The sequence below is a fragment of the Spinacia oleracea genome, chromosome 2 (genome assembly GCF_020520425.1).
Source record: "Spinacia oleracea cultivar Varoflay chromosome 2, BTI_SOV_V1, whole genome shotgun sequence".
In the NCBI taxonomy this organism is placed as follows: domain Eukaryota; kingdom Viridiplantae; phylum Streptophyta; class Magnoliopsida; order Caryophyllales; family Amaranthaceae; genus Spinacia; species Spinacia oleracea.
Window position 1 is genome coordinate 8511297 of NC_079488.1, and position 15765 is coordinate 8527061.

The window sequence follows — 15765 nt, forward strand, 5'->3', positions numbered from 1 at the left end:
AGTATACTAATTGCAGGTCGCGTTCTAGAATGGCCAACAACAATGATCTAGCTGCTGCAATTCGCCTCTTGGCGGAAAAGCTAAACCAGGAGAGAACTGAGCGCCCCGACTCTGCGGGGGAAATGTTTGAAAGACTTTCTAAGGTTAAGCCACCGTATTACAAGGGGCAAGCCGACCCAACCTTCCTGGAAAACTGGATTAGGGAGTTTGAGAAACTATTTGAGGCTGTAAGTTGCCCTGGGAGTATGAGAGTAAGTCAAGCTGTCCTTTACCTGAAAGATGAGGCTGACCTTTGGTGGAAGGAAAATGGAACTAGACTAAGTGCTGCTGAGGGATTCAATTGGGATTCATTCATAGTTGCCTTGAGGGGGAAGTTTTATCCTCCTTTTATGAGAAAGCAGAAAGCGCAGGAGTTTATCAACCTTAGGATGGGGAATATGACTATTGCTGAATACTATAGCAAGTTTATAGCTTTATCGAGGTTTGCACCTGAGGTGGTAGCTACTGAGGAGCTAAAGGCTCAAAGGTTTGAGCAAGGGCTGACTGATGAAATTCAATTGGGATTAGGTGGAGAAACCTTTACTTCCTTAGACATAGTGTATGGGAGAGCTGCTCATATTTATGGGCTACAGTCTAGAAGGGAAAAGAAAACTGTGGTAATTGGGGAAAAGAGAAAAGATTTTAATGCTGGGGGTAACCAAGAAAACTTTAAAAGGAATAGAAACGGAAATGGGAATGGAAATGGAAATTTCCAAGGAGGAAACAATCAGGGGCACCACAACAACTCGAACCCATCTGAGAGAGTGCATCATTGCAAGATGTGCAGTAACAATCACCCTGGTAAGAACTGCAAAGGAGAATTAGTGACCTGCAACTATTGTCAAAAAAGGGGACATAGGGAGTATGAGTGCTTCACTAAGCACAGAAAGGAACAAAATAGTAATGGAGGTGGAAACCAAGTGAGGTATAACCAGTCTGGAGGTCAAAATTCAAAGCCTGGAGGGGCACAAAACAATCAAGAGAACTATAATAAGCCTGCAAATGATAACAACAACCCGAATAAGGCTCCAGGAAAGTTGTACATGATGAATCAGAATGAGGATGAACGATCTGCCGATATAGATTCTGGTACTTTTTCTATTTACTCCGCGCAAGTTAAGCATTATTTAGTTCGTGGGTGACTTGTTCTTTTGTTTCGTCATCTGTTGTGAAAAGTCTAAAGTTAGTAGTTTTAATGAAATAGGAATTTTGAGAATAGAATTCGTCGAAAGAAAATTTTGGTTAGCTATTCCATGAGGTGAGTTACGAGGGCGTAACTCGTTTTCTTTAAGGGGGGTAGAATGCGATAGAAATTCGCGCTTTTCACCTATTTTATGGCATTTTTATGCATTTGTATGCTTATTTTAGCAAATTTTACAAGTTTAGGCAAAGCAAATAGACTCTCCGCATAAGAAAAGGTGTTCATGAGTAACACAAACAACTTTGAGTTGGCAAAAGAGTGCACATAGGTGGCACAAGTACTTCTCTAGTAAGAATAAGTTAAAAGCTTTTGGGGAAAATGTGGGAAATTTCGTGTCAAGTTTCGGGACGAAACTTCTTTTAAGAGGGGTAGATTGTAATCCCCGTAAATTTATAAATTTTATTAATATATTTTAACGTATATTATTTATATTTAAATAGAATTTATGAATTTTAAGTAATAAATATATAATTAACGTTTATTTATTTTATTTTAAGTACGTTCTAAATATTTAACGATTTTAGAACTTTATTATATATTTAATGTATATTTAATTTTATTTAAATATATTCTAAATATTTTAACGGTTTGTGCAATAAAGAATAATTTTAGAATTTTAAGTTAAAAAAAAAAGAATTTGAATTACGAAAATCGATTGAATTTAGAAAACGATCATATTTCGGTTTTGGATTCGAATCCTAAAATTAAACTCCTAACTCTAGCCCAATTGGTGAAGCCCAAAGTAACAAAACCCAAACCAATACTCCCTTTTCTCTTTTCAAAATCACGTGGAACCAAAACCCCTCCATCCCCCTTCAACCTCACGCACAACACCAGCAATCCCTCTCCTCTCCCTTGTCAGCCGCCGCACCGCACTCTGACTGCCGGACCACCACCTGCACCGACGACCACCGTCGACCCTCGTACGTGGTAACTCCTCCTTCCTCTTCTTCTTTGTTTCTTTCTTCTCTCTCGTTTTCCTCCTCTCCTTATTTGCTTCTTCTGTTTTGCGTGCAACAGCCACCAGCCGCCGCACCACCGCCGCGTCGCCGCCCAACCCCTTGTTGCGCCGCCGCGTCCTCCTCCTTGTTCTCCCTCTCGCTTGCCGGAACTCCTCCCCTTCGTTCTTACTATGCCGCAAGCTCAAGGCAGTCGTAGCCACCACCATTGAGCCGCCGTCCAGCCCTGCTCCGTTCGTTGCGCCGCCCACCTGCAGCGTCGCTGCCGCGCCGCCGTGCCTCTGACCACCGGTCGCTCTCTCTCTCCTCCCTATTTGGTTTATTTTCTTAAACCCTAAGTTATTTAAATGTTTTAATTAATTTAATTAATTTGAATTTATGTTTCTTGAATTAAATTTATGATTTTTATAGTTAAGTTATGAAATTTCAGATTATATGTTGTTGAAATTAATTTAATTATTTTCAGATTTGTTAATTGCGTTTAAGTTAGAGTTTTAATGGAGTTTTAATAATTTGATTCATGTTTCTCGAATATAAATTATAAGTTTTTTTATGATTAAGTTAGATTTTCAGATTATATATTATGCTTAATTAATAATTTAATTTTCAGATTACATAATTGAATTGAAATAAGAGTTTTTAATTATTAAAGCATGGATTTTTAAGGTTTTAATATTCCAAAATCATAATAGAATGATTATATATTATTAAAGCTATTATTTTTATGATTTTAAGAACGTTTGATTATGTTTTGTGGACGTTTGAAATTATTCTATATTGCTGGAAATTTTAAAAGGGATGTTTTATTGGAGTTTAGAACGTTTTGGGATCATTAGTTTAATAGTTATTATGCTTGGAGGTTATTTAGTTAAGTTTCGATATTTGGGATGGTTCAAAATATGTTTAGGATGTATTTAGAATACTTTAGTACTGCTGTAAATTGTTGGATATTGATTGGGGAATTTTATTGGTTGTTTTTAGGCGGAGAATTCTTTGTAGGCGATTTTTGAATTCGTTAAAGTGGCCTATCAGTTTGTTTACACAAGGTACGTACATACCTGTGTGCTTGGAATGAGTGTGATTTGTTGAAACCATATTGAAATGATTCATGAACTTCGTTATGTCGAAATGATTAAGGAACTTGGTTATGTTGAAATTGTTGATGAACTAGGTTATGTTGAAAGTGCATGTTTAATATTGTTGGGTGGACATGTTAAGCATATATATTTCGTTATGAGAATTATAGCATGTTGGTATGGATGATTGATGCGAACATGTTGGTTGGGAACATTAGATTATTATTTATATATATTGATTCAGATCGATTGTTTATTGTTCCCTTTTAGCTTTTCACTACTTTATAAGGGCCGAGGACCTTGTTTAGTAAGTTGAAACCTTATACCCATATAGAGGGGTTGATCAGTATTAAAGGAAAGGTTGAATTAATTGGAATAAGTCTTGTGTGACATCTCTGTGATCACTTGCTTAATTCAAAGATAAAAGAAGTTGTGTTTACTTGTTGAATATAATATTTATGTTTGATGAGTCATAACCAAGTATTAAAAGTTAAGTCATGTAAAGTGAACATGAGTAGCAATAGCTTTAGACTGTGCACGTCTAAAGTGTCGGACAATCAGGAGTTGGGGTCATGGGTCGCCTATGGCTTTTTCTGGGGCCGGATTGATCACCGGTTCTATTTTATTCAAAAGTCCCTCGATATCGCAGGTCATTGGGGTTTACGGAGTCGCGCCCGTACCTCGTCTTCCTTAGTGAAGAAGAAGAAGTTTCTAGTAGACAACTCAGTCCATTGACTATTTCAATTAAAATAATGTTAATGATACAAAGGTCTAGTTCAGTCAAATATAGTCTTCAAGTCAATATAATTTGATTATCCTTGCTTATGTTTTAGTTAGTACCATGTTAGGATTGTTCGTTTAATAGAATCATGTTAGAATTATTATTGATTTAGTATGTAGTACTCAGCTTTGCTGATTACGTGCTTTTGCTTGTGCATGTTGATCATGGCTATGCCTTATTGATCCTGTGATGACCCAATCTTTGGTGAGCAGTCTCTAAGGATCAATAAGCATTGTCCATCTGCAGGTTTGAAGATGTTGCATCATTGGGATCGGGAATAGAGAGCTTGTATTTAGTTTTAATTTGCTAAGTTGACTTGAGTTTGTTTAATTTGACTATAAACTTGTCGTACTATTTATATTTCCTCATTTTCTTTTATTGGTTTTTGGGATTAAACCTGTAATCGATTATTTATAAACTTAAAGTTCGTTTTATGTTTTCCGCTGCAAAATTCTGAATAAGCCGTTACGTTTTCACACGGGCGATAATGCCTTGATAATTCTCTATGTTTTATATTAAAATGTTGTTTTAGAAAAGAGAGAATTGTCGGGGTGTTACACCCAGTTTCACCATCCTTCTTTATCCACAATAGCCACTTGAATAATTTAAAGTCAGCGGCCATTGTTTAAACAAGCAGAGCCAAACATATGAAATGACGGTTCTGATGGTTGTAGGGGTAACTTGGGCTAAAAAAACATTCCAAGCACGAAATATCTTCTCAACAAAAGCATGTAAGGGAAAGCGAAGCCCAAAATCAAAGTGTTTTGCATACACATCAATATGACCGGGAGGACAATCAAAGATAGTAGCACCCTCAGGCGGCACTTTCATCCTGTAGCCATCCGGCAAACCGAGAAAAGTCGCACCATGTACTACATGATTTTTCTTAATAACCAAATCACGCCAAGTCGTCAAAATCGCAGTCTTTCGGGCGGGGCTAGTTAAAGGAGGAAGTTCCTCTTTCCTATGCACGTTCGACTCTTCGTCGGTAAAAATAGGCTGCTCCCTAGCCTCATCCGCAAGCACTTCCGCCACTATCACATTTGCGGGATCGTCTTCATCTGAATTGTCGTCACCGGTACCGGCTTCATTATCATTCCCGCCAACAACACCGGCTTCATCACCATTTCCATCCCGAAGTGAAAGAGTCTCAAAGAAAATTCAGGTTTAAAATGTGAAAGAGTCTCAAAGAAAATTCAAGTATATGTGTCGAACGTGCTCAAGTATATGTGTCCAAGACGTGTCCGACACGAAACACACCACCTGACCCCGTGTCCATGTTTCCTAGGTCTTCATTTCAAAGTGTATCACAATTCAATTATACTTTTAGGTAACCTTTTCAAGACATACTAAACTTATGTAAGTGACCATATACAATAATTACAATTTCCAAGACTATAGAGTAAATAAGTAAAAGGAACACAAACCATCAATCACTCACATAAAATAGACCAACGGTTAACAAGGTGACACAAACTATCAAACCAACCAAATCACTAAAAAATCAATCCCAACCCTTTTAAAGCAAAACCCTACTACCCTCCCTTTTAAAGTACCCTTGTCCTTCTTCCCCTTTAAATTAAGACTCCTCTTCATTTCTACGCCATTATTGAAAAAACAAACTCACCTAATAACAATAACAATTCAACAAAAAATTCAAAAAATGGGAAGAGGAAAGATTGAAATAAAGAGGATAGAAAACTCAACAAATAGGCAAGTTACTTACTCTAAGAGAAGAAATGGGATCATCAAAAAAGCTACAGAAATCAATGTTCTTTGTGATTCTATGGTTTCTGTTGTTATCTTTGCTAACAATGGCAAAATGCATGCTTACAATAGCCCCTCTACTCCGTATGTCATTACATAAATTTTAATTTTTTCTTTTTTTATTATTAATCGTGTTATTTGAACTAGTAACGTGATAATTAATTAATTAGTTAATTTTGCTATTTTTGTTTGTTTGAAAAGGGTGGAAGATATACTTGAGAAATATCAGAATATTTCCGGTAAGAGGTTGTGGGATGCTAAGCATGAGGTGAGTTGAACACTTATTATTGCAATTTAATTTTCGTATAATTCAAAAAAAAAAAACAAAAAAAAAACTCTTTTTTGTCCAATTATATAAATTACTTAGAGGATATTACAAGGGTTTAGTTAATATTAATATTAAATTTTTTTATATAAATTTATGGAGAATATTCAATTTAATTTTCTCATGATTTAAAATAAAAAAAAGAACTATGTTTTTGTCCAATTATATTAAATACTCCGAGGATATTACAAGGGGTTAGTTAATATTAATTTTAATTTTAATTTTAATTTTAATTTTTTACAATTTTATGGAAAATATGCAAGACGGATATGCAAATGGATCATCATTTGAACAGATCTACAAATGCGATTGCCTTGATTTATTATTGCAGTTGAATTTTCTTACAATTAAAAAAAAAGGAATACTTTTTTTGTCCAATTATATAAATTACTCAGAGGATATAACAAGGGTTTAGTTAATATTAATTTTAATTTTAACTTTTTATAATTTTATGGAAAATATGCAAGAAAGATATGCAAATGGATCATCATTTGAACAGATCTATAAATGGGATTACCTTGATTTAGTATTTATGTTTATTTTTAGTAGTTTTATGATTTTTTAGACAAAAAAGGAAAGCTATTACTGAAAACCTAGATCTGAATTCTTCATTGCTTGTTATGTTACATCCTTCAGATCTCTCTTTTATTTTCACTTAATTTTATTCATCATCATTATCCAGATCTATACAAGTCCAACCAAATAAACATTTTTCAAAAGGTCTTGCGCGCACAAGGTGTACAATAAATTTATTGTACACCAAGATAACTTTTACCACTTTTTTCGTAACTTTAACCTAGTTTTGATTAACTTTTATATTAGTAAAAAAAAGTTGATAGAAATGATTAAATGATTAATTTTATACATTATTAGTGATTTTGAAGAAATAAGTTTTACTAAAATGAAACAATTAATCACTTAAAAATAGATAACTTTTACATATATAAGCTTAACTTTTAAGCATTTTGAGTTAACTTTTACGGGTGTACAATATTTATTGTACACCCATTGTAAATAAGAATTTGTGAACACTTTTTACTGAATTATTATGAAATTCCCTTTGTTAAATTTGTGTTTTCTTTCATTTTCCGGGTCGGTTGCGCCATCCCTAACCCTAACTAAAGTTCTTGGGTTTCTTTTATCTATGATTAATCAAACATTAATTAAATTAGAGTCAGATTTCAATATTCTAATTTTAAGATTCCCTCAAGAAAAACACCTAATTGGTAAAATTTAGGCAAATAAAGTATTATTTCAATCAAAATAAATAAATAAACATAATCTTGGCAATATAAATTGTAACGATATTTCAATTTTATTACTACGTACATGTGTTTATATTTCAACAAGTTAATTAGTTAGATTTCTTTACATTACAACTATAATTATGGTTCAATTTGCAAATAATTGTGTACTCATAGGAGCTGAAGAACGAGATAGATAGAATCAAGAAAGAAAATGACGATATGCGGGTCGAACTCAGGTATATCATCGTGTAAATAGAACACTTGATGAATTTATTTTTGGGATTATGAAGTTCAATACCTTAAATAGGAAATTTTGATTTTTAATAATCCCAACTTGACTTGGTTCGCTTTTACCAATACCAACTATGAATTATTTTTAAATAATCCGAACTTTGTAGGTCATTCACTTTAAATCATTTCAATCTACGATTTGTTTTAAAGCGAATGACCCTAAATGTTGGATTATTTAAAAATAATTCACAGTTGGGATTAATAAAAATAAAGCGTCTAGGATTTTGGATTATTAAACACAATTTTTCCAAATAAATACTCCGTAATTAATAAGTATCAAGGAGATAAAGGGGACTATTTAATTAATGTGTTATTGTAATACTAAAAATATAGGCACTTGAATGGAGAGGACATTGCATCTTTACAATATCCAGATCTGAGTAGGCTTGAGCAAGCTCTTGATATTGGTATTGCTCGAAATAATGACAGGCAGGCAAGTTCTTATTTCCCCTTTTAAAAAAATTTAAAATTGAAATTAAATTTCCAAAATGACAAAATTATATTCTAATTACAAATAAATTTTATTTATGTCACGTATTTATTTTCTTTATTTTTGGCAGATGGAAATTTACAAGATGCACGAAAAGAATGTAAGTAATATAACAAGTACTTCTTTTAATTATTTTAAATTCCAAACTTAACTAATACATTTTGGTTTCCAATTGTTCCTTAATTAATTATTGCCGTTGTCAAAAAAAAAAATTTATTGGCCATGTCAAAATAATAATAATAATAATTAATTAATTATTGGCTTTCACTAGCTTAGTTGTTGAATGTATCTTGTTGATGAACTCTTTTGCTTTCGATCTCTGAAATTATTTCTGAATTATGCTCCGTTCTATTCGACTTATTTTGTCTGAAATAAACTTATTCGAAAATGATAAAGGTCGCAACATGCGACCTTTAAGCTGTGTCACAATGATGACATGACACGCTTATGTGTCATGATTTAAATTGGAAACTAAAATATTTAACTTATATAATCTATTATATATGTTTCAAAAAAGGTAGGAAAATTTTAATATTCTAATTTTGTTCCCTTTTTTCTATCGACTACTTTATTTACATATTTTCATAGTAAAAATATTGAATTGACAGTAAAAATATTCTAATGAAACATAGCATATGTGGCGCCTATATGTAATAATTAAACTGCGACACGTAAGATTGTGACAACTAAATGTTGTCGCAACTTGCGACCTTTATCATCACCCAAACTTATTTGTATGTGAAAATGTATGAAAAACCGAATTTTTTTTAACTTATCTGAACTAATTTTGTCTGAAATAAGTCAAACAGAATAGAGCCTTAGTTACTGTTGAATATATCTTGTTGATCGATGAACTCTAGGGTTTTCGATCTCGACCAAGCTAAAACATTTATGAATTAGTGTTTTAATTTCTGATTACCTTTTTTTTAATTTCTGATTAATTGATTACCTAATTGTACCTACATTGATTTGTGACTGAAAATGTGCTTTTTTCTTGAAAATTGATAAACAGACAACGATGCTTCAAGAGGAAAATAACCAGCTCGAGTACATGTTGGTATGTATTTCAATTTCCATAATGCTATTGGCTTTATTTTATCTAGAAGCTAATTAATTAAGCTAATGTTTTTAGATAATCAACAACGTAATTAACGTCAATGATCGATTTATAATAAAATCTAATTAAGCTAATAATGTATATTACGTGAGTACAAAATAATCATTTTATAGAGATAAGTAATTTCGTCTCTAATTTGTCCAATTCTGTCTTGGTTTAATTTAGCACGCTAATTTAGTTTGTTGTACACAGCACAAGCAAGAAAATGAAATGATGGACGGGCCGGGTCGGAATAACCCAGAAGAGAGGGACTACCTTTACCAGATTCCTTACGGGTTTCGAGGGCAACCAAACCAACAGGGAAGGGTGTAGATCGATCGATGAATGAAGTTCAATCAAATGTGTGTTTGGTATGTAATAATTGAAGCTAGGTTATTGTGTATGTTCTTGGCTTGTTTATCAACTTGTTCATTTTAAGTAGATCTCTAATTAAGAACCTAATTAAACAAATTAATTAAGTGTGTTTATGGGTCACGTACGTAAACTCATGGCGGCTACCCGTGATTAATATGCAATCCGAAATTAATATGTTTATGGTAGTGGCGGATCCATGAATTATACTAGGTGAGATCACTATTAAAAAGTCAATAAAAAACTAAACAAAGTACTTTTTAATATGAATTGATGCAAAATTGGCTCCGCCGTTAGTTTATGGGTGTTGACTAAATATGTGCATGCATCCATCTCCTATTTACTCCTTTCCCCTCTTTTCGAACTCTAAACTTAGGTGGCTAATTTAATTATGTGAGCTTTTTCTTTTCTTTTTTCCTCTTGTGATAATTTAATGAAAGATACTTTAAGATGTGCTTTTGATTAAGGTTGATTGTTCTAACGATAGAACGAGGCCCGGAGAGGCTATGGGAGTTTCCCGAGGGCCGTTTTGCCCCTCTCCGTGATGACCACCTAAACCGGTGGTTCATCTTTAGCCGGTGATTTCTCCGTCCACCGTAAAACGGTCCTCAACATCCTTAACCATGAACCCAAAAAAAGGTTGATTGTTACTATCAAATTATCAATGGGTATGATATTGATGATTGTTACTTTAAGATGTATTGATGCATGTGTGATTTATCAATGATAACTTGATAATAGTACCAATTGAGGTTGGTATGAGTGGTTAAAAGCTTTTTGCTACTTAATCAAAAACTCGGGTTTGAGTCTCGATTATGGAAAAAATCGCAACTGAGAGGGATGATGTCCATCGAGGTACCTATTCAAAATTCCACGGGAGATTAAATCCACTCGCCAAAGGTATTGGGAACTCCTCATAGTAGAACCAAAAATTAAATTACTTGATAATAGTCATTTTGTGTGTGTATGTATGCGCGCGAGACAGTTAGAGCATTTGCATTGAGTGGTAGCTTGCAATAGCCAAGCATGAGTAGTACGGAGTACATAGTTGTTGATGTCCTAATACCTATTTTGTGTTGTAAAGTAAAGACAAAAGTTGGCAGAATGCTATTTTGATGTATTTAACTCAATAATAAACTAGCCATTATATAGGCTTACAATAACAAACTTAAACTGAAAAATAGGAAATGCTAGTACTTAGTGGGTAATCATGGGCCACGATTTACTCCACTAAATATTCTGATTAACAACTTCTAAGTAGTCCTAAGATACTACTTTATTCTAGGAGATTAATATGCCACTAAGGCACTAACAACTAACCACTTAGTCCACTAATTTTGGGGCATTAACAAACACACTCCCTTGCCCTCAAAATCAGTTACCTTCATTTTGGACCTGAAGTACTCATGCTTGCCAACAGCCAGGGACTTTGTCAGGACATCAGCTACCTGCTCCTTGGTTCCACAATGCTTTAGTACTATCAACTCTTTTGCAACAAGATCTCTAATGAAATGACAACGTATATCAATGTGCTTTGTTCTGCTATGGAATGCCGGATTCTTTGCCATAGCAATTGCTGCTTTGTTGTCACAATAAATTTCAGTTGAACCAAGTTGCTCTTGTTGGAAGTCTGCAAGTAACTTCCTTAACCATGTTGCTTGACATGCTGCTGCAGTTGCCGCAACATACTTAGCTTCTGATGATGACAGAGCCACCGTTTCTTGCTTCTTCGAGCTCCACGTAATAGCACCAGAACCCAAACTAAAAACACAACCAGATGTGCTTTTTCGGCTATCAAGATCACCTGCCCAATCACTATCTGTATAGCCAACCAGCTTGCAATTTGATACTTGTGAGTACCAAATTTCGTAACCAAGAGTTCCTGCCACATATCTGATAATTCTTTTTGGTGCTCCAAGATGATGCACAGTTGGATTATGCATGAACCTGGAAATAACACTTACAGAGTATGCTATATCCGGTCTTGTATGAGATAAGTAATTTGATCCCCCAACTATACTCCTGAAGTACGGTGCATTTGCAAAGCCTGTACCATCATTTGTTATGAGAGACTCATTTGGATTCATTGGAGTCGGAGCTATACTGCATTTTTCCATATTGAACCTTTTGAGAAGGTCATTTGCATATTTTCGTTGAGAAATGAAAATCCCTTCAGCACATTGATTTACTTCAATCCCAAGAAAATAATGCAACAACCCCAAATCCGACATTTCAAAGGTTTTCATCATAGAGGACTTAAATTCAGCAACAAGTGATTCACAAGAACCCATATATATCATATCGTCGACATAAATACAAACTAACAGCAAATCAGTTTTACCTTGTTTCTTGACATAAAGAGTAGGCTCATTTTTGCTTCTCTCGAACCCATTTGCCAAAAAATATGAATCAATCTTGTTGTACCAAGCTCCCGGTGCCTGCTTCAGGCCATACAAAGCCTTCCTTAGCCGATAAACTTTGTCTTCTTCACCCCTCACAGCAAACCCTTCAGGTTGTGTGACATATACTTCTTCCTCCAGATCCCCATTTAGGAACACAGACTTCACATCAAACTGGTACACAGGCCAATGTAATTGAGCTGCAAGAGCCAAGAATGTTCTCACCGTTTCAAAGCGAGCTACTGGGGAAAACGTCTCTTCAAAGTCGATTCCTTGTTGTTGAGCATACCCTTTAACAACTAGACGAGCTTTGTGCTTGTCTATACTTCCATCAGCATGGTATTTGGTTCTAAATACCCATTTAAGCCCGATTGGACTCTTATTTTGAGGAAGATCGACAAGCTCCCATGTAAGGTTCTTCTCGATGCATTTTATTTCTTCCTTCATTGCATTTTCCCACACTTGCTCTCCTGCTGCATCTTCATAATAGACAGGATCTGACACATACAAAGCAAAGTTGCATGTATCATATATTTCTCTCAAGGATCTTGTTTTTCTTGGAGGCGACTCTGAAAATGAGTTTGATGATGATCCGGAATGAGGACTTAGACTTTGGTTTCTAGAGGAACCATTGTTGCTTGGTGAGGAAGGACCCAAACTACTGCTTGAGGTTGTGGATGAAGAGACAACACTTGTCTCAGGACTTCCAGGTGTCTCTATCTCTCCAGGTGGGGGATCAAAGTCCCCCAAAGCCCCTGTTGATGTTGATATTTCTGCCCCTTTATGAACCAGACTCCAATCCCAACTTTATGTTTCATTGAACTCAACATTTCTACTGACAAGCACTTTACCACTCAAAGGATTATACAAGCGATATGCCTTGGATTGTGCACAATAGCCAATGAAAATAAATTTAACAGACTTTTCATCAAGCTTAGAGCGAATATTTACCAATGCATATGCTACACAACCAAAAACTTTTAAGTGTCTTACCCGGGGAGCTCTGCCTTTCCATGCTTCATAAGGGGTCTGATTTAGGACTGCCTTTGTTGGAGATATGTTGAGAAGATATACTGCTGTTGCTACAGCTTCTCCCCATAACTGATTTGGAAGCTTCTTTTCCTTTAGCATGCATCTTGCCATTTCGACCACAGTACGATTCTTTCTTTCTGCCACACCATTCTGCTCGGGCGAGTATGGTGCTGTGAGTTCTCTACGAATGCCATTCTCATCACAGAAATCAGAAAACTCATCAAGCAAGAATTCTCCACCACAATCAGTTCGTAGACACTTAATGTAACAACCACTTTCTTTTTCCACCAAGGCCTTAAAATTCTCAAAGGATTCAGATTTGAGTTTTAAGAAATAGACTCAACTTACACGACTAAAATCATCAGTAAAGAGCAAAAAATATTTACTCCCTCCCAAAGATTCTATTTTCATTGGACCACACAAATCAGCATGCACTAACTCGAGCACATTTGAAGCTCTCCAGGACTTACCACTCGGAAAAGATTTTTTACTTTGTTTGCCTAGAACACAACTTTCACAAAAATCAATCGCGCTAATCACCATGATACTCCTTTCACAAAAAGAGCTTGGTACATATTCCTTTTTATTCATACGTAGTTCTTCAAAATTACCACGCAAGGTTTGTAATTTAACAGAAATTACCTTACTATCACCATGATACTCCTTTCTGAGTATTTCCCATGCCTCTTTAGAAGAACTTGTTGCTGAAATTCTTGGAAAAATTGAGTCATCCAGTGCTCCTTGGATGTACAGCAACGCCTTTGCATCCTTCTTTCGATTCTCTCACAATCGTTGATCGGGCTCCGCCGGTGCTTCATCCGGCTCGGTATACCCTGTTGCCACCATATCCCAAAGCTCCTGGGGTTTGAATAGAGTTTACATCTTCAAACTCCATAGATGATATTTGTCCCCCTTAAAAATTGGAATAAGGGGTTGAGTTAAAGTATTTACACCATTCGTTGCCATCAATTTCAATTGGATTCACTCACAGGGGATTTTTTTTTGTGTGAAGAAGATGGGTTTCTCTCTCCTACTTTGCTCTTTCCCTTTTCTCCTTCTTTTAAAAAAAAAAATTTGAGGACCCAACCTGACTTAGAGAAACAAAGGACTGCACGTGCCTTCTTCTCTAATGCTCTGATACCAAATTTGTTGTAAAGTAAAGACAAAAGTTGGCAGAATGCTATTTTGATGTATTTAACTCAATAATAAACTAGCCATTATATAGGCTTACAATAACAAACTTAAACTGAAAAATAGGAAATGCTAGTACTTAGTGGGTAATCATGGGCCACGATTTACTCCACTAAATATTCTGATTAACAACTTCTAAGTAGTCCTAAGATACTACTTTATTCTAGGAGATTAATATGCCACTAACGCACTAACAACTAACCACTTAGTCCACTAATTTTGGGGCATTAACAAACATTTTGGCTGCCTAATAGAAGACTAGAATCTTTAAAAGCAATTTGTCCTTTCAACGAGCCCCTACTGTATAGTCCGATGGCCTGTGTATATAATCGTATAGGATTAAGGAGCAATTAATACAATTTTTTGTGTATCGTTATTCGACTCCCGTATATGTTAAAATCGTCCGCATTTTTAACGTGAAAATACGGTATTACCCTTATAAAATTAACCCCCTATTTTTCACCCTTCCCTTCTCCAACCGAACCAACGCCGGCACTCCGACCAGCCACTATCACCATTGCTATAGCTTCTTCTTCCCTTCACCATCACCATTGCCCCACCATGATCACCATCACCAATGCCCCCCATGATCACCATCATAAGCCTCTGCTCCACCATTGACTACGACAGTAACCATGCCTTCTGCCCCCGTTGAAGAAACATCTATCACCGGCCATCATCATTTTAAAAAAAAAAAATCAAACAACTACCGTTACAGACTTTGTGCGGGCAACATGGCGGTGGCGCACAGATTTTGCGCCGACCACATGGCGGTGGCGCACAAACGTCCTCAATGTCGCCGGTGCAAAGTCTGTGCGCCACCGCCATGTGGCCCGCGCAAAGCTTGTGCGTGAGTTGTTCGAATTCTATTTTTTTTTCTTTTAACAACTCGTTAATGGAAAAACAGATGGGAGATGGAAGGGAGAAAGAACATGGGAAGCTAGGATGACGAAGGTATGAGGGAGAGGAGGGGTGGGGTCCCGTCACTGGGTGGGTTTCCTGTACTTTTACTCATACGAAGTATTATTTATTTATTTATTTATTTATTTATTTATTTATTTATTTATTTATTATTATTATTATTATTATTATTATTATTATTATTATTATTATTATTATTATTATTATTAGTAGGTAAATTTGTCAAAAACTACCTTATAAAATATGATTTTTGCGAAAAACTACCTTATAAAAAAAATGTTGTAATAAACTACCTTATAAAAATTTTATGTTGTAAGATACTACCTTTGGCCATATTATGAGCATTAATTCAAAATTACGACGTTGACTTTACTAGGTGCATATTACGCGACATCTAACGGGAAAGACGTAATTAAATGGCACGTGACATATATATGGTAAAGTCAATCCCGAAATTTCAATCAAACGTTCGTAATTTGGGAAAAGGTAGTATCTTACAACATAAATTTTTTATAAGGTAGTTTATTACAACATTTTTTTTATAAGGTAGTTTTTCGCAAAAATCATATTTTATAAGG

General features: G+C 35.1%; 1 protein-coding gene across 1 annotated transcript; it reads left to right on the plus strand.

The window, feature by feature from the left end:
- The first annotated feature begins 5577 nt into the window (after nt 1–5577).
- Nucleotides 5578–9832, plus strand: LOC110805694 (agamous-like MADS-box protein MADS9). The gene is made up of 7 exons (XM_022011319.2): nt 5578–5907; nt 6025–6091; nt 7570–7631; nt 8020–8119; nt 8247–8276; nt 9189–9233; nt 9486–9832. Exons 1-7 carry the CDS (start codon nt 5720–5722, stop codon nt 9603–9605), a joined length of 612 nt encoding a protein of 203 aa, XP_021867011.1. The 5' UTR covers nt 5578–5719; the 3' UTR covers nt 9606–9832.
- The last annotated feature ends 5933 nt before the right edge of the window (nt 9833–15765 follow it).

Coding starts and splice junctions, on each gene's coding strand:
- LOC110805694 (XM_022011319.2), top strand. CDS start 5,720: ATGGGAAGAGGAAAGATTGAAATAAAGAGGATAGAAAACTCAACAAAT. Junction 7,632..8,019: donor GATATGCGGGTCGAACTCAG/GTATATCATCGT, acceptor CTAAAAATATAG/GCACTTGAATGGAGAGGACA. Junction 9,234..9,485: donor ACCAGCTCGAGTACATGTTG/GTATGTATTTCA, acceptor TGTTGTACACAG/CACAAGCAAGAAAATGAAAT.